At 38.7% G+C, this 23,757-nt stretch overlaps 1 protein-coding gene across 1 annotated transcript; it reads left to right on the top strand.

Annotated features, from left to right (window-relative positions):
* The first annotated feature begins 463 nt into the window (after positions 1-463).
* On the top strand, positions 464-23,475 carry LOC131307011 (probable protein phosphatase 2C 11). Its single transcript, XM_058333439.1, has 16 exons — positions 464-672; positions 769-974; positions 3,160-3,228; positions 5,212-5,277; positions 5,884-6,005; positions 6,165-6,293; positions 6,836-6,935; positions 10,431-10,806; positions 15,761-15,903; positions 16,093-16,191; positions 16,286-16,444; positions 18,043-18,129; positions 20,479-20,570; positions 21,045-21,116; positions 22,907-23,049; positions 23,125-23,475. Exons 2-15 carry the CDS (start codon positions 839-841, stop codon positions 23,039-23,041), a joined length of 1,785 nt encoding a protein of 594 aa, XP_058189422.1. The 5' UTR covers positions 464-672; positions 769-838; the 3' UTR covers positions 23,042-23,049; positions 23,125-23,475.
* The last annotated feature ends 282 nt before the right edge of the window (positions 23,476-23,757 follow it).

Genomic DNA, 23,757 nt, shown 5'->3' with positions numbered 1-23,757 from the left:
GTTAAAAAATTAAGTGTTCCAAATTTCAATCGGTTTGAACTTGTGGAAAGATTTTAGTTTCTTGATCATTTTATTCTAAATGGGCATAATTAAATTTTGACTCTAGGGCTCTTGTTGATTAGCCCTAATAGATATTTGATTCTACGAGATCAAAAATTTATTATGACCATTAAAGATAAAATGATAAAAAAAGAAGATCTTTTCACCGATTTAACTGGATTGAAAATCGGAACACTAAAATAATTTTAAGTAAATAAAAAAGAAAAAAGATACAGATTATAAACATTATTAATTAAATAAAAAAAATAACAGAAAATGGGTCCGGATATTTTTGGGCCATTTTCGGTTTTTGGTTTAAGGGTTGGTAGGGTCGGGGGTAAAAGGGTAAACAGTAACCCGTGTCAGGGGGGTCTGACACGGGGGGAGTAGTAATTCACCGCATCACCGAATCCTAACCCATCTCCAACACGTTAACGAAAAGCAAACACGGTGCTGACTCACTGCTTGGCCACCTTTAAAAAGAAGGCACCTCGTAGAGCTTTCTTCCTCCTTCCGAACCTCCTTTTCTCTCCTCGAAGAAAATAAAATATCAATCAAAATATCTAACTTCAATCAGACGAATCGTCACACTGTTCAGATCTGAACCACCCCCTCTGCGCATCGATCTATCAGGTAATTCCCTGCTCCTTTTCTCGATTTCAATTTGTATTCGTTTTGTTTGTTTTTTTTTGTTTTTTTGAAGTCGTGTTCCGATTGCGTGATTTCTAGGGTTTGGAATTTGATGCTTGGCGGAGGTTGCGGGTTTTGATTTTTGGAAATTCGGAATTGTTTTGGGGAAATGGACGCGTCGTCGAGCCAGCCGGAGTTTGATTACTTGTTCAAGTTGTTGTTGATCGGAGACTCTGGCGTGGGGAAGAGTAGTCTCCTTCTGAGTTTCACGTCCGATACTTTTGAGGATCTATCTCCTACCATTGGTGAGCACTGAATTTCCACACAAACCTTCTTGTGTTAATTCTTTCACGATTCGGTGTAGTTGAATTTGGATTGTTTCATCTCTGGATGGGCAATCATGACTCTAATCAGTGTAGTCAAGTGTTTGAATGTTAATTTTCTGTTAATTGTCATGGTTATTGTCGGCTATCGATTGGGCTTATTTTCAAACTTCTGAATCTTTCATTTTCCCTCATTTGTTAACTGCTTGGAGTTTATTGCTCAATCCTAGGGTTCAAGTCTCCATGGCTTCCTGGTGGGGATTAGCATACTCTTTAATACTTGTAACATGTTGTGGGATCATAGCTTTGGCCCTGACATTGGTGGGATAGCCCCCCCTGCAGATGACCAATGGCAAGATTCCTCGAAGGATATTTGGAGTAGCTTATTATATGTACCCAAAAAGAAATAATAATACACTCACCCTGTGATAATGCTTGTGGTGCTAAATATTCAACGAAGTTAAGTTGTGACATTTGCCTCTGCAGTAGGGTGTTTGCAGTTGCAATTGGTGTGGCTTTTGTGCAATTGGTGTGGTTTTTGTGCAATTATACCTGACTGTTGGAGAAAATTTGTAACCAAACCCAACTATTGGTACTGACCTACAACCAGCCGCAATTACCACCCATAGAATAACTTTCAGTCTGGTTTGGTTTCATGTTTCGTAGACTATTCTTATCATCATAACTTATTTGAAGAAGGCATACATTGTTTCATAAAAATCCGATAGAATTGTTAGCTTGTAACCTTAGGGCCATTTTCATTCTTATACATGTGTGAAGGAAAACCTGTCAAAAGTGATGAAGGATAACTACCCATTCATAATCAGCTGGAAGATGACGAATTCTAGGCTATGTAGCACGGATACAAACACGAGTACGGTCACAGTGTGGGGACATGGGTCACACGGCAAATCTTTGTTAGGATTTTTAAATTATCCATACCTACAATATAACACTAAATATTTAGGTTAGGGCTCTTGTTGAATGCGTTATCTACCTACGATGTATGCCCATAAATATACACATGTTTTATAGTACACTTTTGGCCCAATATCTTTGAAGTTATAAATATTTTCTCTCGGAAAAGCTTTTAAAATTTATAGTAGCCACCCATTGTGCCCCATGTGTGTCCTTGCCTTATCCCTCCGTCTCTCAATTGTGTGCCTGGCGTTTCCCACCATGAAAGATATTATAGTTTAATGGACTAGCCACATGGCATGTCCATGCTGTTTGTTGTGTCCCCCCAGCATGTCCAACACGGCTGCTGCGACCTAGGTGTGTCGGTGCTCCATAGATGCTAGGTAAGTGAATGGCACATTCTGACAGAGTCTGCATATCTTTTAGCTTCCTGTCATTATCATACTTTGTGAAGAGCATATGAGCAACGTAAAATCCAGTGCACATATATAAATGTGTGATGCTGATTCCTTTAAGTATAGCATAGATTCATGAGCTCACGAGCATAAACGGAACTGAACCCAACACTTTTCCATTTTGTGAACCAAGACCAAGTTGGTCTTGTATGAAACCACACAGCTTGGTTCAGTCTTGACGGTTTCATACTTCGTGCGTTCTTTTTATAACCCTCCCGTGCTACACGGCATTATATGCCGCAATGGTTTTTTAATTCTCGGCTGCCTTTTTTCGTGCAATGGGTACTCTGTGATGTTAACAGTTTATCGTCGGTAAATCTTGGCATTGTCATTTGTTTTCCCTAATGGGCTTCGAAAATGGAAAATGTTCTCAATTCAACAAGAGGAGAGAGACAATTTGCTCATTAAAGAGAGAGGATAGAGACAATAAATTTCTTTATAATGTAAAAATCAAGAAAGGATAGAGCATGCAAAGTAATTATAGCTCTTAGGTGGATTGTCAATGACTCGATATTAGTTTCTAATTGCCTTTCATATTATTAGTTTCTTTATAATGGGATAACTCGTAAGTTCTTCATTTGCTGATTGTAATGCTTAAGTTCATGCTAAGTGTTCAATAATGAAAGTAGTGTTATGAAATCATTGGATAGCACATGACAAGAAATCACTAATCTTTGTGGGCTATGCTAAAAGATTAGATCATTGGGGTAGCTGTACAGAATTGTTCTTCTGATCAGTTGTGCATGATTTATCTTCATTTCATGTTTTGGCTAATTGATTCTCTTATTTTGTAGGGGTGGATTTTAAAGTAAAACATGTTACCATGGGGGGTAAAAAGTTGAAGCTTGCAATTTGGGACACAGGTAATGCTTCTCATAAGCCCTCTTCTACCAAACCTGGGGGAGAAAAAGAAATAGGAAATGAGAAAGAAAAAGTAAAGGAAAATTAAGGGGAAGATAGTTCCAAAATGAAACTGATGGCTTATTCAGACACGAACTCTTCTATTCTATGTGGTTTCTCTTCAGGAAATGTTACATTGTGTGCTTTTTTTTGAAGGATGCAAACATATTTGAATTGTTTTGGTTCTTTGTTTTCGGCATTTCTGTTGATCTGAATTTCATTCTACACTAGAAGGAGAAATAGGAGTTTATGAGTTTGTGTGAGCGTGGTGCCTGTATTGGTATGAAATGGATTTTTACTTGTGTTTAGTCATGAGTATGATGTAGCTTTCGATGTTGAATACTTTTGAATAAGTCAATAAATTCATGAAAATGTATAATGCCACTAATATACTTATAAATTTGTTGCACGTATCCGATTAACTAACTGCAATTATTGAACCGTCTAAATTGGCTGCGATAATGAAAGTCTTAAGTTGTATTGCATGTGAGTTCACAAACCACATGAGTTTTTTTTTTTAACAAAGCTTCATTCGAAGAAAGAGATGAGAAGAAGTATCGCTCGCCCATGGGACATGATATTGCGTGGTAATTTGCATCTTAGGCGTGGGTTATTAATTGATTGAAAGGAACTCGATACTGTATTGGCTTGAGTATGTATGTTTGACCTTTTGGCAAGGACAACAAAGGCTTTGGATAAAGATTATGATTTTACTTGGATTAGAAATTTGAATTAATTTGGTGTGTAGTATCTTTAGGATTCCACCTGTTCCTTAATCTCCATATTTCATTATTGGATTGTTCCTTTATTGCTTGCAATGGAAGTAGACAATGTAATAGGGTTTTTAGATTTATGATATGACAACTGAATATCAACTTATCCGGAAAAAAAAAGATATGAGAACTGCATATTGGACATTGCTGGGGATCATCCTCTTTTCTCTTCCTCAGTGTTCTCTCTTCTGTGATTCTTTCCATCTTGTTCTTCTCTTGTTCCCCCGTTTTCCTCCCCTCTCTTCTGGTTTTACGCCAGCTTTCCTTTGAGGCTCTCAACTGCAAGTCTACAAGAGACTTCATGGAGTTGTCTTGGAATACTGGAATGAAGATTGTGCCCGGATAAGATCTGGTCAACCTAATACCTTGAGAAGTGCCCGGATAAGATCTTGTCAATCTAATACCTTGAGAATTGCTTCTTCATGGGAGTTGTACGTATTGTGTAAATTATACAATTTAACTGTACATTACTTCTGCTCTAGTAAACTGGGTCGGGTAAGTGGGGGGAAGATCTAGAAACTTTGAAGGAAATACTTTTCTTGGCAACTGTAACATTAGAGCAGATACTTGAGTGTTGTTGGATGGCCGTTAGGTTGTGGTTTTGACTTTTGATTAGTCTGGGCTTTCATGGTTTGTTGTTCAAGGGGAAGAGTGGGTTGGTGGGTTAAAGGTCAACCCTTTGTTGTTGCTCCAATGCAGTTTTTTAGATCTTAAAAATGTTTATCTCCTTTTCTGTAGTCACCGTAGTGTATTCACGATTTAGTTACCGTGGAGGCATACGTTTTTTACCTTGTGGAAACTATTCTAGGTTCCTGAGAGAGCATTTCCGCCTTTTATCGGGAGTCGAGGACTTTACTTGGCATTGTGGTGCAGAGGAAGAGAGAGGAGGAAAGAAATAGAGGGATTATGCATTTGCTTGTTACTATTACTGTTATAGTGTTATTACATGCTGTAAAATACTGAAAACATCAATTTCACCAAACCAAGGCTTGTTTGTTAGGATTTCCTCCCTTGCTTTGGGTCCTCCTATTTTAGGTTAATGCTCAGCTCAATGCAAGAGTTCGAATTGGTTCTCTTGGATTTGCATGTCGCAGTGTTTGATTCTCTGGATTTGACCACTGTTAAAAAGTTTTGTCTTGTATGTGAAAAGTTCTCTTATTTCTCATTCTGCAGCTGGACAGGAACGATTCAGGACATTAACCAGTTCATATTATAGAGGAGCTCAAGGAATAATAATGGGTAAGTTGTCTCCGTTTATTTCGTATTTTGTCCATATTTGTATCATTTCTTTTACGTCCCTCAAGTTGACACTAGCTGTTTGGTGGTGGTTTGAGAATCAGTTTTCCAGGATACTATTCTGAATACGAGGAACTATTAGATTTCGGATGTTATTGTTTTTCAGCAGAAATTATCTTCGAAAACTTGTGAACATCTCTTTAGGGTTTTGTAGAAAATGCTTGTCAACTATAAAGTTTTAGAAAAGCTTTATTATTCTAGAAACATCAACCAAACAGAAAAGCGGTGTTTTCTTTGATGACCAGTAGTGTAGCTTTCAATTGGCATAAATCTCCTCATGGCACTCGTGTTTTTGTTTGTCCTGAAATCCTGATTGACTTCTGTTTGTCTGGATTCAAAGTGTCTTTACTTAAGTTCAAGTTCTTGTATATTTTTGTTTAAGGTAGTCTATAGTAATTTTATTGGTGTAGCGCACTTGTATAGATTACCTGATCTTTACAAGTGTTTTTTAGTTCTCTCTCCTAGATGCTGTCTCCTGTTCTCATTTGCTATTGATTCTTAATATATAGTTATATACAGTAAACCTGATTGTGTGTGGAATTGGAACAGTTTATGACGTAACACGGCGAGAGACCTTTACAAATCTATCTGATGTGTGGGGTAAAGAAATTGATTTGTATTCAACAAATCAAGACTGCATCAAGATGCTTGTCGGCAACAAAGTTGACAAGGTATAAACCAAGTTCGTGCCAATAGTTAGGTGCTGCAGTGTTAATCTAGTTGTTCTTTTTAGAACTGGGTTCAGATTTGCTTTATGCCACAAATTTATCTATCCTTGTCTTAATGGAAAAAAAGTTTGTGATTTAAAGTCTTTCCTATTTCTTTGCCAGGAAAGCGAAAGGGTTGTTACGAAAAAGGAGGGAATTGACTTTGCTAGGGAGTATGGATGCCTTTTCATTGAATGTAGTGCAAAAACTCGGGTCAATGTGGAACAGTGCTTTGAGGAATTAGTTCTAAAGGTAAGCATAATATTAGCATCTGTTCTTGCATATTTTTTTGAAGTGTTGAATTATACCTTGTATACGAAGAAGCCTAAAGTTGTTACATAGTCACGTGGATATCTTGAAATGTTGCATAGGAGCTGTATTTATCGGAAACCAAGCATTCCCCACATAGTCTTGTGGTATTCTTGTTTGACGATATCTTCGACATGGAGTTTGATAGTATATACAGTAATTATGGAAACTGCCAGGCATTTCTTAGGATATTATAGAATTATGACTTAAGGTACTCTGAGCACGGGCAAACATTCGTATGAATGGGCTTCAGCATTGCTTCGTAAACTTGGGGTTACAATTGCCAAGTTCTCAGTTACATATATGTAAGAAATGTTTGTTAACGAGTGCCCTCCGCAAGGAAGTGCACCTTAAAGAATGGACAACAATTTAAATGGTTATTATAAGGCATGTTTTTGTTAATTTAGTTAAATTGCTATCTATTTATCCATTAACTTCACGATAATCAATTGTGTTGTTAACATGATAACCTTGTTGAACTGCAGATTTTGGAAACACCAAGCCTCTTGGCCGAGGGCTCAACCGGTGGCAAAAGGAACATCTTCAAACAAAAACCTCCCGAGCCTGATGCTTCAACTAGTGCGTGTTGCTGAAGGTGACCGTTATTCCTACACTTTGGCAATTCTCTTTGGCCCCATGTATTTTTTCATTCACTTCCCCTGTTTGATCCCAAAACAATCTAATCTACCATGACACGAAATTATGTATTTAGTCCCAAATATGATGGTTTGCTTACCTGTGCTTTTCTTCTATCTTGTCATTTCCTTTTACCTACTGTGGATAGCTTTCAAGTCGTTTCCTCTACGATTTGTGGTGGTTTTCAATGAATATGGATGGGGCTTTTGATTTCAGTGATTTATTGATTTCCCTAGAGTTGTATTTTATGTACCAAATAATAATATTGTGTTTTGAGCTTGTGTTATCCTCGACCTGGAAGAACCCAAGCATGTCTTGATTGGTAGGAATGGCGGTAGACATACCTCAGAAGCACCTTTTCACCAACATTATCGTCGTTTCTGCCAATTCTGCTTCATTTAAGGGTTAGGCTGCAAGTGAACTGCTTGTTAGTTGTTATCTTAAATCAAAGGATCTTTGAATCTAAAGTACTCTCTGCAATACCAGTTGCGAAAACAAGCACGTGGTCTCTCTTGTTAGTCTGATCAAATGGATCAAGGGTGGTGGTTCACTGGGTGCTGCCGTGAACCACCGTGCTATGGAACCGCTCCCGTCCATGCCCTCTAGTCTATTATCCTTCCCGATTGTCATTTTGTGAGTTCATCGCGGATTCTTCTCAAAAAACAAACCCCCCCACCACCCCCCCCCAAAAAAAAAAAAGGGTTCATCTCGGGTTTACAATCATGACCCAAACCAGTAGAACTTGTAAAGAAGACTATATCAGCAAAAGTAAATTTAATCAAATATTGATAAGTTGCTGAAGAAGTTGAACTTCATTATGTGAAGTGTATTTCAATTATTTTTAACTTAAAACTGGTTATTATTTCAAATTATTTTAAACTAAACTGTTTATTTTATAGTCCATAATAGTACAACACTTGGTAGAAGGATGTTTCTACCCATGATTTTACTGCGACTGCTTTTGCGGTTCTACCGTTCTACTATATTGAAAAAGAACAATGACTCTAAAGTGCAAACACAAATTTCCCTTCACCCAAAAAAAAAAAAAAACTTGCACTCACCTTGTCTTCACCTGTGTCGCCGCCCGTCCGTTGGCTACCACCACAGTCACACCACCTCTCTGCCTTCACCCCAACCTCTTGTTATGGTTGTTGCCCTTCTTCCAATCCTCTCCGCCACTGCTAATGGCTAACCCCTCCGGCCTCCCACAACCTACTTGCCACCACCCAGAGTTCTCATTCCCTTTGTCCCACTCACATACTCTCCTCTAGTGGCATATTCACAGCATGCCCACTGAGGACTCTTCGATTAATATCAGTTTTACCCCTTGCCTTGACAGATCAATACAAATTTTCCCTCCTGAAAAATTGTTTGCAAGTCCCCTTAAATTACTTGTAGCTCCTATTTATTGGGAAAAAAAACTTAGCGGAGAGTTCATCTATAGATTTGGTCTAATTGATCATTTGGTGATTTTTTTTAATCAACAATCATTTGGTGATTGCATTTTATGATCATATAAGGTGTCATTAGTGTATTAATAGCGTACATGACAAGTGAAGTATGTTATATCACACTGTCACATAATACCCAAAATCTGGTCGACATAGGCACCATAACATTAGTGGTGTGTTTTTACCTCATGAAAACAACTACACTGTATATGGAAGAAAATGAAGAAAGAGAAGAAGACAAAATGATTTACAAACCCTCGCCAAACAAGCCCTTAGAGAAAATGAGGAAAGAGAAGAGAAAATAATTAACAAGGAAAACATGAGAAAACTTTTAAGGAAAATTCACTTGCCTCACACTTTAATTTGTCATTTTATCCACTCTTTCTTTCCGAACCAAACAACAAAAGAGAGAGTTATTTTTCAGGACAAAATTTTCTCTCTAATTTTCTTGCACTTTCCTTCTTCATTATTTTTCTTTCCTTTTCTTCCTCTCATTTTTCACAAATTCCGAACGGGCCCTATAAATAATTGCCCCTATTTCCTTTTTTCCCCAACTTCCAAACAAACCCTTGGGTGCAGACAGACGAACACCCTGTCTCATACCTAAGGAAAAAAAAAAAAAAAGGAAAACAGAAGAAAAGTTTATTGGTAGCACTTATGTTTCCTGTTTTTTGTTTTTATTTTAAGAATTTTCAAAAAACAGGAATGAAAATATGTTTGGTGCACTACTTTCATTTCCAAATATGTAAACAACTTTCACTATTTTGAAAATTTGAGAAAGTATCAAAACCTTACTTTCACTTTTTTTAAAATCGATAAACCAGCTGCCAAAATTCCCAACACCTTCCACTTGCACCAAAATCGTCTCCTTATCTCATCCCAAACCTTTTTGTCAAAAAAAAATCTCATCCCAAATCTATGTGGCTCTTTACGTTGCTGACAGTGTGTGCCGTATGGAAGCTTTGACACCACTCTATGGCAATATAATCCTATGTACTCGAAACCACAAATAGTACTTGGAATCATCTCCCCCTATCTCATGTCATGTACCCAATTTAGTGGCAGAGCCAATGTAGGCCCACCTGGGCACAGACTCCCATTGCATTTTTTTTTTTGTTACTTGAATCGAATCAGCTATTGTTTTTTACATAGCTCAATCAACTCGCCTAAATACAAACACATAAAAGATATTTTGTATAATAACTCAAAATTAGGGTGAACATGATAGTATTATCTATTTATTTAGAATTCGTAATAGGTGGGTAAACAAAACATTGCTCCAAAATCTAAAATCTCTCATTTATATGTAACACAAGTCACCGTCGTATTGCCAAAAAAACATCAAGTCGTGGGTCAGTAGGATGTGTGAGATTCGGTGTCATCGGAATTTTTATTTCATAGTTCCACTGCTGATGCATATTTCTGGCTACGCCGTTGGTACCCATGATATTAGTCTCCCACGTGTTTGAAAACAAATCTCAACGTTAAACCCAGACAAGCGCTCGTGCTCGCTCTCTCTCTATCTCTCTCTCTCTCGTATCGTTTCGGAACTAGTGGAGAAATTGCAGGAGAGACAATTTTAGGAAAAGTAAAAACTGGTTTCATAAATTGATTTTTTGTTTTAAAAACAGGTTAACACACAAACATATTTTTTACTTTCACTTTTTTTTAGGAAAAATAGAAACTGATTTCAGTAAATAGAAAACAGGAAACAGAAAAGTGAAAGTGATACCAAACATAGCCTCAGAATTTTTTTTACTGTTTATGAGCCTTTGTTTGATTATTTTCTTCTATGTTTCCTCTCAAACCAAACAAAGGAAGAGGAAAACTTTTGATTTTCCTTTCCTTTCATTTCTTTTCCACAGCTACCAAATAAAAACCCAATGAAATCTGGAATTTTATTTGTTTGGAGAGAGACAAAAGAGGGGTGTTGTTAGAAGCTCCCCTCAACTCAACTGAACGGGGAGTTCCTTCATTAGCTCAATGATTTGAAATCCAGCCGGAAACCGGAGTGAAATCGACAAGGGATCGAACGTCGGCGGTTCAACCGGCGGCGTAACAATTGGGCGAAACTCAGCCGCAGGGGTTTTGTTACATAGATACAGTCTACAGACGGATATATATATTATATACACAACAACGTATACGAAAAGTGGAAATGCGGTGGTGAGCATGAACGTCGTAGATCCTCCCCCCTCCGCCTCCTCCTCTTCTACCTCTTCTTCTCCGCCCGATGTCCCGCCCTTCAACGTCGAGGTCGATCCACAACCAACGCCGCCTCCTGCGGCGGAGCCACCGCCACAGCATCAACAACAGCCAGGGGTCCTAATTCCAGATCCCGATGCCCTCTTTAGCGGCGGCGGTATCAGGTCCTTGCCTCCTCCTCCTCCTCCTCCTCTCTCTCTCTCTCTCTCTCTCTCTCTCTCTCTCTCTCTATATATATATATATATATATATATATATGCTTGTCTTTCTCTGTTCCTGGTAATACTCTCTGGATAGTGGCCTAATAATCGTTACTTGTTCATTTGGTAGAGGTAATTGTTCAGTTTAACACTCCGTTAGTCAATATGTTGTTAGCTTCTGTTCTTTTGCACTCTGAAATTATTCTTACTACTAGTGTTTTAACTTCGGAATGGCTGAAGTTCGTTCGGGTTTAACCAGCTGAATTTAGCCCAGTTTAATGCTTAGACACTCCCAATTGAGAGGTCAATGGTTAATTCTTTCCAAAGGCAGCGACCTACTTATTAGTTGTTGTGCACCACCTATTTTGTGGTTCTTTCTATTCTAGAGCTGGACTTTAGTGGTTGATATTGTTGTTGTAAAGATTGTGATGATGTGTATTGTTGGACCTTTTTTTAGTGCTCAGTGCAAAGTTTGATCATTTGATGGAATTCTCTTGTACTTGTACGTTCTCTCCTACCAATTCACCAACAAAAAGTTATTCATAAATTGGAGAATGAAGGTTGTTATGTAGCTTTGAGATTTATCACCATTTTATCGCCCGCATAGGGGCAAAGATATTAGTCACCATTTCTCCATATTCTTGTTCATGAAAGCTTTTCTGAAGATGTTACCAATCACAAGTGTCCAACTTCGGGATGACATAAAACGGTGATCAACATCTAGTGACATGTACCCTTTTTCTTAAGAGTAAAAGTTTTAGCGTACAAGAAAAGATTGACATGAAAAGTGCACTATAGAGAAGAAAATCAGGGAAGACGGTGAGATCTGGAATGCTTAGGTGATGTAGAGGTGTCTTATTATGACTAGGAAATAATAGGAAGAGTAGAAGAAGAGCATTTTACTACTTATATATAAAAATAAAAGGAGATATTTAGGGTTGCAATAGCTAGAGAGGTGATGTTAATCAGTTTGCACAATGAAGTTGTAGGAGAGAGTGATTGAACATCGCTTAAGAATGATAGCAACAATGTTAGACAATTGTCTTAGGTTTATGCTCGGTCGATAAATTGCCGATGTAATTTAATTACAAAGTTGAGTAATCAAAAACATAGAGAGAATAGTAGAGATCTTCGTACAGCTATTATAGGTTAGAACCTCATAAATTGAAAATGGCTTATGATAGGGTGCCGAAAGAAATGATACGGTGGGTGCTGAAGAGACAGAGAGAGTGACCATGGGGTACACCAATGTATAAAGATGTAATGGGGCTTTGAATTACTACATGGCATGCAACAAGTGAATTTTCAAGCAGTAGGATGACACCAAGGGCTATTTGTAGACACCCCAATTTGGGTTCCAAATTAATTTACTTTTCTTTACGGTTTTTGATTCCCCAATAATGAAATAGATCGATAACAGATTTGGGAATGATTGGGAGTGTGAACTTGATGTGTTTGAACACCCTTAAACCTAGCTAAAACCCTATTGGCGCGCGGGTCAAATGGACAGGTGTTGGTCAATAGTCAAACTTTGACTGTTGACCAACGCGTGCTGGTTTGGACTCGCGCGCGCCAGTCTGAGACCTACGCGCGCCGGTCAATCCCCTGTCTCATCACCTTTTTGCTAGCTGCAAAAGCCATCATCAGGGGGGCTTTAGGCCGGTGGAAGTTTTTGTTCTGCGCCTGCATCACCCTTGTGTCTCCTCTCTCACACCCCTCCCATCACCTTTATGGGAGGGGAGACTTAAGGGGCAAGCCCAACTAGCCCTTCGGTGGCTGGTTGCACCTCTCTCTCACCACTTCTTTCTCCTATATGTACCCCCCATGGTTTACCTTGCAAGGGGTGACAAAAAATCCAAGCCCTAAGTCGCTAAACTCAAGCAAAAACCCTAATACCAAGGAACAAGCTACCTAGTTCATTGCCTACTACCACTCAACAAGCATCAAACATCAACCATTCAAGCATCAAACACCAAGTTCAAACCCCTTTTCAAACTCAAACAAAGGTATAAGAATACTTTCTGCCTTCTGTTCTCATCCCTGAGGGGGGGCTGACAGGGCCAAGGCTGCTATACCTGCCCCTAAAGCTAGCAAAGCTAGCAAGGTTATAAGAACCGTGTGGTCTTCACACCTGCGCGCGTCGGTCCTTGGCTCACGCGCGCCACTTTGTGGCTACGCGCGCAGATCTGCGTGGGGACAGGGGTGTTGATCTTTATGTTTTTATTATCATGCACGTCATTCTTGAGCATGTTAAAACCTGCTTTACTGTTTTCCTCTTGTAAAGAATGTTAGCTACTTTCAATATTCATATCTGTTGTGCTGGAATACTCCTGGGTTGCTTCTGAACATGTCTCAGAGCCCAGGAATGCATCACCAAGCACTGGAAGTCCAGTCAGAACAGGCGCGCGCGTGTCCATGACTAGTGCACGCAGGTCCAAGCTGGTCTCCAGTAGTTGGCATTGCATGGGTAACTTGGCCTTTGGCTACTGTTTTGTCCCCCACACACTGTTTATAGGGTGTTTTTCAATTATTATTCATTCGTCCTGTAACTATATGTCTTTTCTTTCCATATAAATTGCTTGGTTTGTCCTGGGTAAGCACTGGTCTTTCCAAAGTCCAAAGGAGGATTAAAACAGGATTTGCCCGAACATGCTAGCTCGCGCGCGCTAGTCTTGGGTTAGCGTGCGCAGGTTTGCTTGCATGCAGTGATCTACGTGGAGCAGATCAATGCATGCAAGTTTGTCCTTGTATACGCCAACCTCTTACAGGGTGCTGCGTTGGCTTATCCAGGCAGATTTTGGCCTTTATCCTATTTTTTGCTTATCATAAACATGTCATCCATGCTATCGATCACATCCTACAAAACGTGTTACAGCTTTAATCCCCTTTAAATTGTTTCCCCGCCCTAATTGGCTAAAATTGACTAATAAAGAAGAATCTCAAACATTTTCGCAAAATGCCCAAGTAAAGACCGGTCTCCAGATTGGGCAAGAGGGGTGCTTTAAAACCCTTCCCCTCTCGTAACCTGGCTCCCGAACCCAGATATGGTTATGACAGATTTGTGCCTTCACCTTTTCAAATTAAACAGCGTAGCAAGCGTTTCGAGTTCAGTTTCTTGGGTGTCGGACCTTCAAACCCAAGTGGCGATTCTGAATTGAGCGCTCGTCTGTAAGCGCTTCTCGATCCGCCTTTTTAAAGGCATGTTGCCCTCACTATTTTTTAGTTCTTATTTTTGCCCCTTAGTTTTTTTATTCTTTTGAATATATTGACTTGACACATTCATGATGTGGTTCCTTAATGTATATCATTCTCAGATTATAGTACCTTAGTAGATGAAATTAGGGAGGACTTAAGGATAAATTAAGCATTTTGGAAGAAGCATGGGAATCGGTTAAAACGTCTAACTCGAAACCAGTTGAACAAGATTGGCAAGGTTGCCAGGCTTGTATACTAGTTTTGAAGTGATAATTAATCAATTTGGGACAAGCTCTAACACTCTCCAGGGCACAGGTAATATCTAGCTATGCTACCGCGTTAAAGCATCCAACTCAAAGTAGGTTGATGTGGGTGGACAGCGTCTAGACTCATATTCTAGTTTTCATGGTGATAACTAACCCATGTGGGACCCGCTCTAACAAAATCAAAATGGTTTTAAATATGTATGGATAAAACTAATTTATGGAATGTGTAATCATTGACTATACGAGTGAATTCATCTACTAAGCAAGTCCATAAGGTTCGGTGATTTAGTGAGCAAGTGAATTTGTAGAGAGCAAGTGAATTTCGAACTTGTCAAAGTAAAAAACCCTAGTGGATATGTTTGGTGCTGCTGCACATGCAACCATTTTTATGGTTAGAGACTATGATCCAATTACTTGATACAATTATCTGTTGAAAAGCCATGAGATACAAAAAGTGAAATTCTTTTTATCTAGGTTTAACAACTAGCAAAGATGGAGTTAATGTAGATGATTGAACCTATAAAGTCAAAATGGCTTGGCTTAAGGGGTGATTTGGCATGCTTGCTAATGACAAATACCTATAAGATGGAAAAGAAAGTTGATAGAACGAGTACAAGGCTAGTAAGGCCATTTGGGATCTGGTGTTGGGTATTAAGTTACCAATAGTCTCAAAAGCTTAAGCTGTTAGGAAATGGACCCAACAATGTATATCAAGCTATTCAACACCCTCCCTGTTGTGCGGTGCAACCCTGTTTTGCATGTGGAGATGCAAATTTTTCATAAACAAAATGAAAGAGAATACGAAGGGAGCAAATGCAAACAAACAGACTTGAACCCAAGACCTCTCACAACTTGAACTCTGATACCATGTTAAGTTACTAGTAATCCTAAAAGCTTAAGCTGTTAGGAAATGGACCCAATGTATATCAGCTATTCAACATTGGGCCACTGAGAGGCCACTCATAAATGAAATGATTGTGTCGGAGGGATTGAATGAGGAATGTAAACATTCATGACTTTGTAGAGTAGCACTAATTTATTTGTAGAAAGAATAAAAAATAGACTAAAGTAGACTAAGGTGGTTTGCTAATGTACACCGAAGACCAGTAGATGCAGTCATAAAGAAAAGTGATGATTTTGTTTGTCAAATGTTTGGGGGAAGGGAGAAAGACCTCATGGACATTGGATGCTGCGAATAAGAAAGATATGAAATAATTACATTTAGATTATGTAGAGACGTTGATAGAGTGGAATGGGGAAAAAGAATTCATGCAGTCTACTCCCACGAAAGGAGGAAATAAACCTTGGTTTGGTTTTGTTTGGTTTAATGTGAGTGGATATGGAGATTTGAGAGCTCTAGTTTGATCCCAAAGTTAGTGAAGACAAATAGTCATTTTTATGGTCCTGAAATTCCTTGAAGCGCTGATGTTTACTCGTTTCTCTTTCTTGTGTTGTAGCTTCCTCTCTGGACACCGAAATGCAAGTTTCAGCTATGGATATTCCAGTTTCAAAGGCAAAAGATCCTCGATGGAGGATTTCTACGAGACAAGTATATCAGAAGTAGATGGTCAGATGGTTGCCTTCTTTGGTGTTTTTGATGGTATGTCACATTTTTAATCACCAAACCCTTGTAATATTTCTTTAAGTTGTTATTTTATCAGATGCAAAGTTCACAATAATTAAGCTTAAACTTGTGTGATACTTTGTCGCTGTCAAAGTGTCTTGTTAGAATCTTCCTCTTTTGATGTCCTTTTCTTATTTGTTTTTGTAATCACTGTGCTGCAATTAGGTCATGGTGGTTCAAGAACTGCTGAATATCTCAAGAACAACCTTTTCAAGAATTTAAGCAGCCATCCAGATTTTATTAAGGATACAAAGTCAGCAATCGGTATGCGTTTGGAGCTTCTTTTTGTGTTTACTGACTAACTTACTCTATTCAAGTCTTCCTGTATCATTTAACAGAAGAATATTTGTTGCTGCAGTTGAGGCCTTTAGACAGACAGATGCTGATTACCTCAATGAAGCAAAAGGCCAGCAAAAAGATGCTGGTTCAACTGCATCAACAGCTGTATTGCTAGGGGATCGGCTGCTTGTAGCAAATGTGGGTGACTCCAGAGTAGTTGCTTGTAGAGCTGGTTCAGGTTGGTTGCTTTCAACGCGATTAACTGATATTCTGCAGAATAGGATTCATGGGTCATTTGAACATGAAATTGTCAAAATCGTATGTGAAGTGGGGGAAACATATAGATGACATAAATATGAAATTCATGATGTCGCTATTTCATTTCAGTAGGTGATTATGCAATTTATGTTTTTTTTTGGTCAAAACAATGTTATAAAGCATTCACCAATATTTCGTTCCGTGCCGTGCAATACTCGGAATCACAGTTTGTTCCTCGAGTAAAGATGTCATCATTTGTTTTAGTCTTTCCTATGATTATCTGTCAAAAGTGAGTGACTGTTCATCGGAACTGTTATAGTCCGAATACTCACAAGTTCGATACCATTGATGTCCAATAACTTTGATAGCACATGTGGTTAATGACTTCCTAGTTCCCATCGTCGGTATTATGCATAATACTTTTTTACCAAAACCGTAGGAAATCCAAAATGATGATTGATGCTTTTCTATGTCGGGGGAGCATAGCGCAATATGTTGGACACTCACATAACTACACATAAAGAAACATGGATGTGGAGGATAACTAACAATAACAACATTGTGGAGATGTACGACCCTAAGGCCAGACAGAGCTCCCAAGGAACTCTAGTACCTTTCAAGAACTCAACACTAATATAATATATTCTTCAACACTTTCTTCTATATTCCTCCATTGATCAACATTCCTTTATACAGGGCACTCAGATACATCTTGGATTCTATGCATTAAATCGATACATGTATACTAACACACATGGAAGACACATGAACCTCCACATACTTTGAACATACACTAAAGTGACTCTTCACAACCCTAATACACGAACCATTTGTTATCCAATGTATCTATCATAATTAATTAATTCTAAATTATCTCCGGTAGAAATAAGTTGGGGGAATGCAAGTAACCAAGTAATCAACCAATCTAACTCTTGTAGTTGGATGGGGAGATAAAAATTGCAATTTGCGAGTGAATGAAACAATAACTGGGATTGTTTAGAAATTAGGAGTTACCCAAGGGCTTCTGACACCCATCAAGTCCATTAAGCCCATTATTTTCGTTCGCTTATACCAGACTTTGTATGGAAGATTGACTTCGTAGCTTGTATGCATTGGTTCCTGGATATTCCTCATTTTCCTTCTAAATTCTTAAAGGTCTAGGGTCAGAAAACTTTGAATGAACTGGTTGTTTTAGCCCTGTTATATAAGTTGAAACACTCCTAGCCTCTTTTGTCAAAATTTCCCTCTTCATTTCAGAAAAGTTTGGACTAGTTCTTGGGCTCTCTCTCTCTCTCTCTCTCTCCTGGTCGTCCACTGTTTTACGGTTTTGAGTTTGCATGTATTGTAGCAAATCATGGAAAATGATTTGGCCTTTTGCTGAATTATTTGCCCGTTGGATCTTGTTTGCTCTTGCACCAAATTACTGAATTCTGTTTGGTTGTGGTACAAAGGAGATTCGGGCAACGAAAGCCTACTACCATTCCAGATGCATAATTACAGGCTTGTTAACGTTCAACTAGCTGAAATGCATTGAAAATCTCCTCTTATAACAGGCTTGTTTTGTTGTGCTTCATGCAGCTGTCCCTTTATCTATCGATCACAAGCCAGATAGATCAGATGAACGCCAGAGAATTGAACAGGCTGGGGGTTTCATCATTTGGGCAGGTAATTGAGTCCACATTCCCAACTATGTCTACAAGTCTGTTGTCCTTTTGCAGTGTGCCGTTGGGCTAGTTGCTTTGCTAATTAAATGTAGTATGGTGTTTGACCAATTCTTGCATAAATAAAATGTTACGAAAGTTAATGAAAATAATGATAAATCTTGTCTTTGTTCCACTCCCAACTTCTGAGGTGATGAAGTTTAGAAGTATAACTTCCAAACTTCAGAACCTCATGCAAACGTATTGAAGTTGGTTTCCAGTTTGAAGGGTGCCGATTGATTGACTACAGATGCCAAATTTAGTCAAAGAAGCCCCTGTATGCCCTCCTATAAAGGCAGCCACATAGTGTCCATGCCACAATTTTTGTGTGGCAGCAGCTATTCAGTGACACAGGTGAACTGGAATACAAAGGAGGCTTTGAACTTGTGGGATATGTCAGTTCCTATATCTGCCTCGTGGACTATAAGGAAAATCTTTAGGCTCAGAACTTATGTGCAGCCTTGGATAACCTATGTGGTGGGAAATGGGAATAATATCTTTCTTTAGTTAGACAATTGGCATCCATTGGGTCCACTAAAAACCAAATTTGGGTCAAGGATTGTTTATAATTTGGGGAGGACTATTAATGCTAAGGTTTCTTCCATTATTATAAACCAGCAGTGGCAGTGGCCTAGACATAGGAACTCTGTCATTAGGGAAATTATAAGGCACTCTCCTGGTTCTTTGATTCCCAATCCAACTCAGGAGGACTCTATTGTATGGAATCTGTCAACTAATGGGAAGTTTTCCATTAAATCTGCCTGGAATGCATTTCGGCAATCTAAGGCTTTGGTTCCTTGGTCCAAAGTGGTGTGGCACAAGCATGCAGTCCCGTGATGGTCAATTATACTATGGTTAGCTGTGTTGAAGAGCCTCTCAACCATGGACAGATTGCAGATGTGGGGCGTTGTGACAAGTTCTCAATGTGTTCTTTGTGCTTATGCTAGTGAAACCCATAAGCATTTATTTTTCCAATGCCCTTTCTCTTTCCGAGGTCCTTACAGGGTAAGCTTAGAGCATCTTGTTCCTTGCATTCCCTAGGTCAGATTGTTGAGTGGATGGTTCAGAAATCAGAATCAGTGTGGGCCTCAGTTATCATGTCTGGTTTCTCGGATTGTTTTTGCTGCCTCTGTCTACCATGTTTGGGGAGAATGTAATCGAAGAATTTTTCAGCAAAGTTGCTTGGGGATTCAGCAAGTGGTGGAGAAGACCTTGATTGATATTCGGGCTTGTATATGTTCCTGGAGCAGGATCCAAAGGTCAGAAGCTAATCAAGATCTTTGTTCTCTTTGGCATATCCCTGATCGAGACTTTAGGATGGATTGAGAGATTCTTTTTTGTATTTTTGTAGTGCTGGTAGTTAGTTTGGGATGTATTGTTTTCTAGGCCTTGTCCTGTGAGGTCTGGATAGTGTTCTGGGGTATGCCCCTATGCTCATGTAATGTTTTTGTGGTGCTATAAAATCTTAACCAAAAAAGAAAAAGGAGGCTTTGATTAGACAAAAATCCTAAGGTAGGAAACTCACACACGACCAAACATTCCAAATATGTCCAAGTGCATACACTACCTCTTCCAAAAGGACTCTCTTTAAGTGAACAATGTGGGATGAGGAGCCCTCTTACAACAAAATGTACTTGAGAAGGGCGAAATCTTCCCATTCCAGACACAGTAGCCGATTCTTTTCTCAATGTCGTCCTGGCCCCTCTTTATGTTTCCCTGCCCCAACCCCGTCTTCTACGGGCATATTAGGTCTGGCTATCCAATTGGGATCTTTTGCTGTCTCTAATTTTGGCATGTGAGGTGTGGTGTGCATGTATCTGTACTCATATTGCTTCCTCTTGTATCTGAAATCCATCTTTCAGCACTAAATGATTAGTTGGTTTTCCATTAGGGTAAGAAGCAGATTCTTGGGTTTTATGCTATAGTCTACTGATTCCAATTATCCTTATTTGAAGACTGTTGATTGTTTTAGCAAAGTGAGCATTTGAAATGACATACCGATGCGGCCACAAATTTGTGTTTTTGGTTTTTGTTTTCTGTGATATGTAGTTTTTATGTCACCTCGTTGTTTGCTCATATGGCTCTTGAGTTTCTTTTTTTCTTTTTTGTTGCATTAGCCGTTAGGTTTTTAATGTTAGTGGTGCAAAGTGAGAGATGATGATATTGGTTCGAAACATGGTTGAAAGATACAAGGCCTGCTGTCTGACATAATCATCGCATGTATCTCACTGATTGTGCTCTATTGTTGTTTGGTTCTAGCATAGCTTAGTGTTTATCCTTGACAAGAACTCCTGTTGTTGCCAAACTTCCTTAGGAACATGGCGGGTTGGCGGTGTTCTTGCAGTTTCTCGTGCATTTGGAGACAAACTACTAAAGCCATATGTTGTAGCTGAGCCAGAAATTCAGGTAATGGGTCGAAATGATTCTTCTAATTAAAAAGAGAGATTATTTGGGATGATCAAGGCAAACTTTGACTCATGCATGAAGATTCCTTTCTATAAACATTTGAGGTCATATTTTCATGAAAGGATTGAAAGAGTGAGTAACAAAATACTATTGACACAAGTGGTTGATTTAAAAATGCAAGTCTCTAGGTCAGTAGGCTCCATGTTTTTTATCTGGTTTTTGCAAATGTAGTTACAATCGATTACTGACTATGAAGATCAGAGTAATTTGTTATTCAAGTGGGACCTGTATGTAGTACTGTGACAGCTGAATCTTTTTCCTAGCCATGCAGGTCATTTCCTCTCTTATTTAACTCATGGCTTTGACAAGGCAGATAGAGAATCTGTGGAAGTGATCAGCTAACTGATTTTGCTTTCTGTATGTTTATTTAAATTTGATCGTACTGATCATGTTTATTCCCTTTGCCATTGTCAGGAAGAAGAAATTGATGGCGTTGATTTTATTATAATTGCAAGTGATGGACTTTGGAATGTCCTTTCAAACAAGGTAAGTAACTATCTATGAAGCACGGGTACTTCAGAAATGTCGCCGTACCCGTACTGGGTACGGGTACGGGTACGGGTACGGCGCCGGTACGGCAAAAACGTACTGGGTACGGCAAAATTTGATTGGGTACTTTTGATAATTTTGGGTACGGCAAGGGTACGGCATGGGTACGGCAAGGGTACGGCATGGGTACGTTTTAGCCCAAAATGATTTTTTTTTCAAAATTTCAGGGATTTTTTTGTAAATAATTATAAAATATGGGCTTATTGTGTAATTTTTTTGTCTTTTATATACACATACACGTTTACTGAGTCACTGAGAGAGGCAACGGTCTAGGGCTCCAAATCGGAACAGAAGACGTAAGTTCTCTCTCTTTTATATACACATACACGTTTACACTGAGTCAATGTTTGTAAGTACTGTTGGTATGTAAGGAACAAGGAACTCGTCTAGCTTTGATCTAGACACGTTGAACTTGATGTATGAACTTCGAACTTTTATCTATGTTGCATTTTGTTGGTAAAATGGGTTTATATTTCATTTAAAGCAATAAAAAATAGAAAAAAATTATATATCTATTCGCCGTACCCCCGCCGTACCCGTACCCTACTTTTTTGGGGTTTTGCCGTTTCCCGTACCCGTACCGCGTACCGCGTACCGGTACCCGTGCTCCATAGGTAACTATGTATCAAAGTAAAAATCTTGAGTGCTTTGGTTTTCTGAAACTTATAGACTGTTTTTGGATCCCATTTGTATTGAGTGAAAGGGAAATAGGTTACTTGTTGAATTTGTTTTGGTAAGTAAACAAAAATTGGATTTTTTCATAAGAATCCATTCATTTTCCTCTTTTTTCTAACTGAGCCAAAAAAACAGTAGAAGAAGGAAGAATAGGTTGTACAAGATTTTTATATGCTTATATTTTGATGTTCCCATTCTTTTCCCTCCAAAATCCGAACTCCAAACTCCGAACATAAAAATATGATATCTGTTTCTCTTGGAATTATTCTGACATGTTACTTTGCATAATTTCTCTCCTGTTCCCCATTTTCTTTTCTTGTTTATAATATCCTCTTTAACAAACTTACTTAGTCACTCTAGTTCTCTGCAGTAACTTATGGCTTATTTGAGAAAGTACGTAAAAAGACTGAGGGTTGGCGTTGTAACTGTCCTGCCTTGCTGGTCTTTGGGCTTTTTCCCCTTACTAGACAATTATAATCAACATAGACAAACAGGAAAAAATACAGGTTTATGAGGGTCGGCAGTGTATATTTGAGTGTTCACATTACCAGAGTTTTAGGGTGTTTCGCCTTATCAGTTACTGGGTAGGAGTCAAAACACTGTGAAACCTTATCACCATGACCATTTCTTTTGTATAGTCATTTTGTTTGTAAGTAAAAAACTTTTAATGAAGTCGGTTGGGAAGGTTAGACGTATGAGTATGATATCTTTAGTTTCTTTTACATTGTCGTACTTTAGTAGGGATTCTGGTCTAATAAAACTGTTAGTCACATACCTTTGATGCATGTGTTTGATGTTTACTTGTGGGATTGACCGATCATTGAGGATAAGAATGGGAACAGAAAATTGAGACACTGGGATTCTTTTTTGTGGATGGTTCCTAATTGAAGAGTCTTAGTTGCATATATATTCTAAATGTTGGACTTCGAAACATCTATTTTGCTTTTGGCAAGACCTCTAGAGGTAGTCGTTTCTACGATGTAGATAGGAATTTGATACTTGCTGCATATGGGATCTCAGCGGCTAAGTACCGTGTCTCTTGTGAAATTCAGGATGCTGTGACCATAGTGCAGGATATAAAAGATGCAGAAGCAGCATCAAGAAAACTCATTCAAGAAGCCTATGCAAGAGGGAGCTCTGACAACATTACTTGTGTAGTTGTCCGATTTGAGAATACACGAGAGTGAACGCGAAGGTTGTGTTTCATTCTTCTCATCAATTTTGCATGTAGTACTTTTGTTATTAACATTGATGTTTGCTATTCTTGCAGATTCTAAGGATCCTCAGAGAAGGATCAATCGGGCGGGAGAAAAGCATTAATTCGGCTTTTCCTTCACTTTCAAGCTATAGTTATCAACTCTATTAAATCTGATAGCTGAGTTTGTCAGTGGTTGGTCCCCATCACTCATATAGTTTGTACTTGATATCTGGTTTGTTTCAGCCAATGTAACCCTAAAAGAATTCTTTCCTTTTCTTTGTTATTTTTAACTTTTTTTCAAAGTTAAATGATGTGCTTTGAATTTGTGTCCCCATTCCCCCCTGATTGTATCATGGTTTTAGCTACATTTAAAATTCCAATTGGCTTGCTTGATGTATGATCAATTAGGTGGCGATTTGCGCTTGTAGTGGTCCTTGATTCTCTTTCTGCTTTTTGTCCTTTTTTCTATTGTTCCTTTTCTTTTCTTTTTCTTTGTTTTAAACCATTTGGGACATGAGGTCGGCTAAAGAGCAGCTCTCTGTTGGAGTGTTCAAGTTCTCGTTCTCATTGAATTTGTGTTTGGAAGAAAAAAGGATGTTGGAACTTGGAAATGCAATGTATCGAGGATAATAGTGATAAATGTATTGAGCTATTCAAGTATGTGCTTCAAGGCTCTCTCAGATTGCAAGCCAAGTTCGAACAATG

Source organism: Rhododendron vialii, chromosome 11a (genome assembly GCF_030253575.1).
Source record: "Rhododendron vialii isolate Sample 1 chromosome 11a, ASM3025357v1".
Taxonomy (NCBI): Eukaryota; Viridiplantae; Streptophyta; class Magnoliopsida; order Ericales; family Ericaceae; genus Rhododendron; species Rhododendron vialii.
This window is presented reverse-complemented; position numbering and strand designations above follow the sequence as displayed.

Coding starts and splice junctions, on each gene's coding strand:
- LOC131307011 (XM_058333439.1), top strand. CDS start 839: ATGGACGCGTCGTCGAGCCAGCCGGAGTTTGATTACTTGTTCAAGTTG. Junction 6,294..6,835: donor TTGAGGAATTAGTTCTAAAG/GTAAGCATAATA, acceptor GTTGAACTGCAG/ATTTTGGAAACACCAAGCCT. Junction 16,445..18,042: donor TGCTTGTAGAGCTGGTTCAG/GTTGGTTGCTTT, acceptor TGCTTCATGCAG/CTGTCCCTTTATCTATCGAT.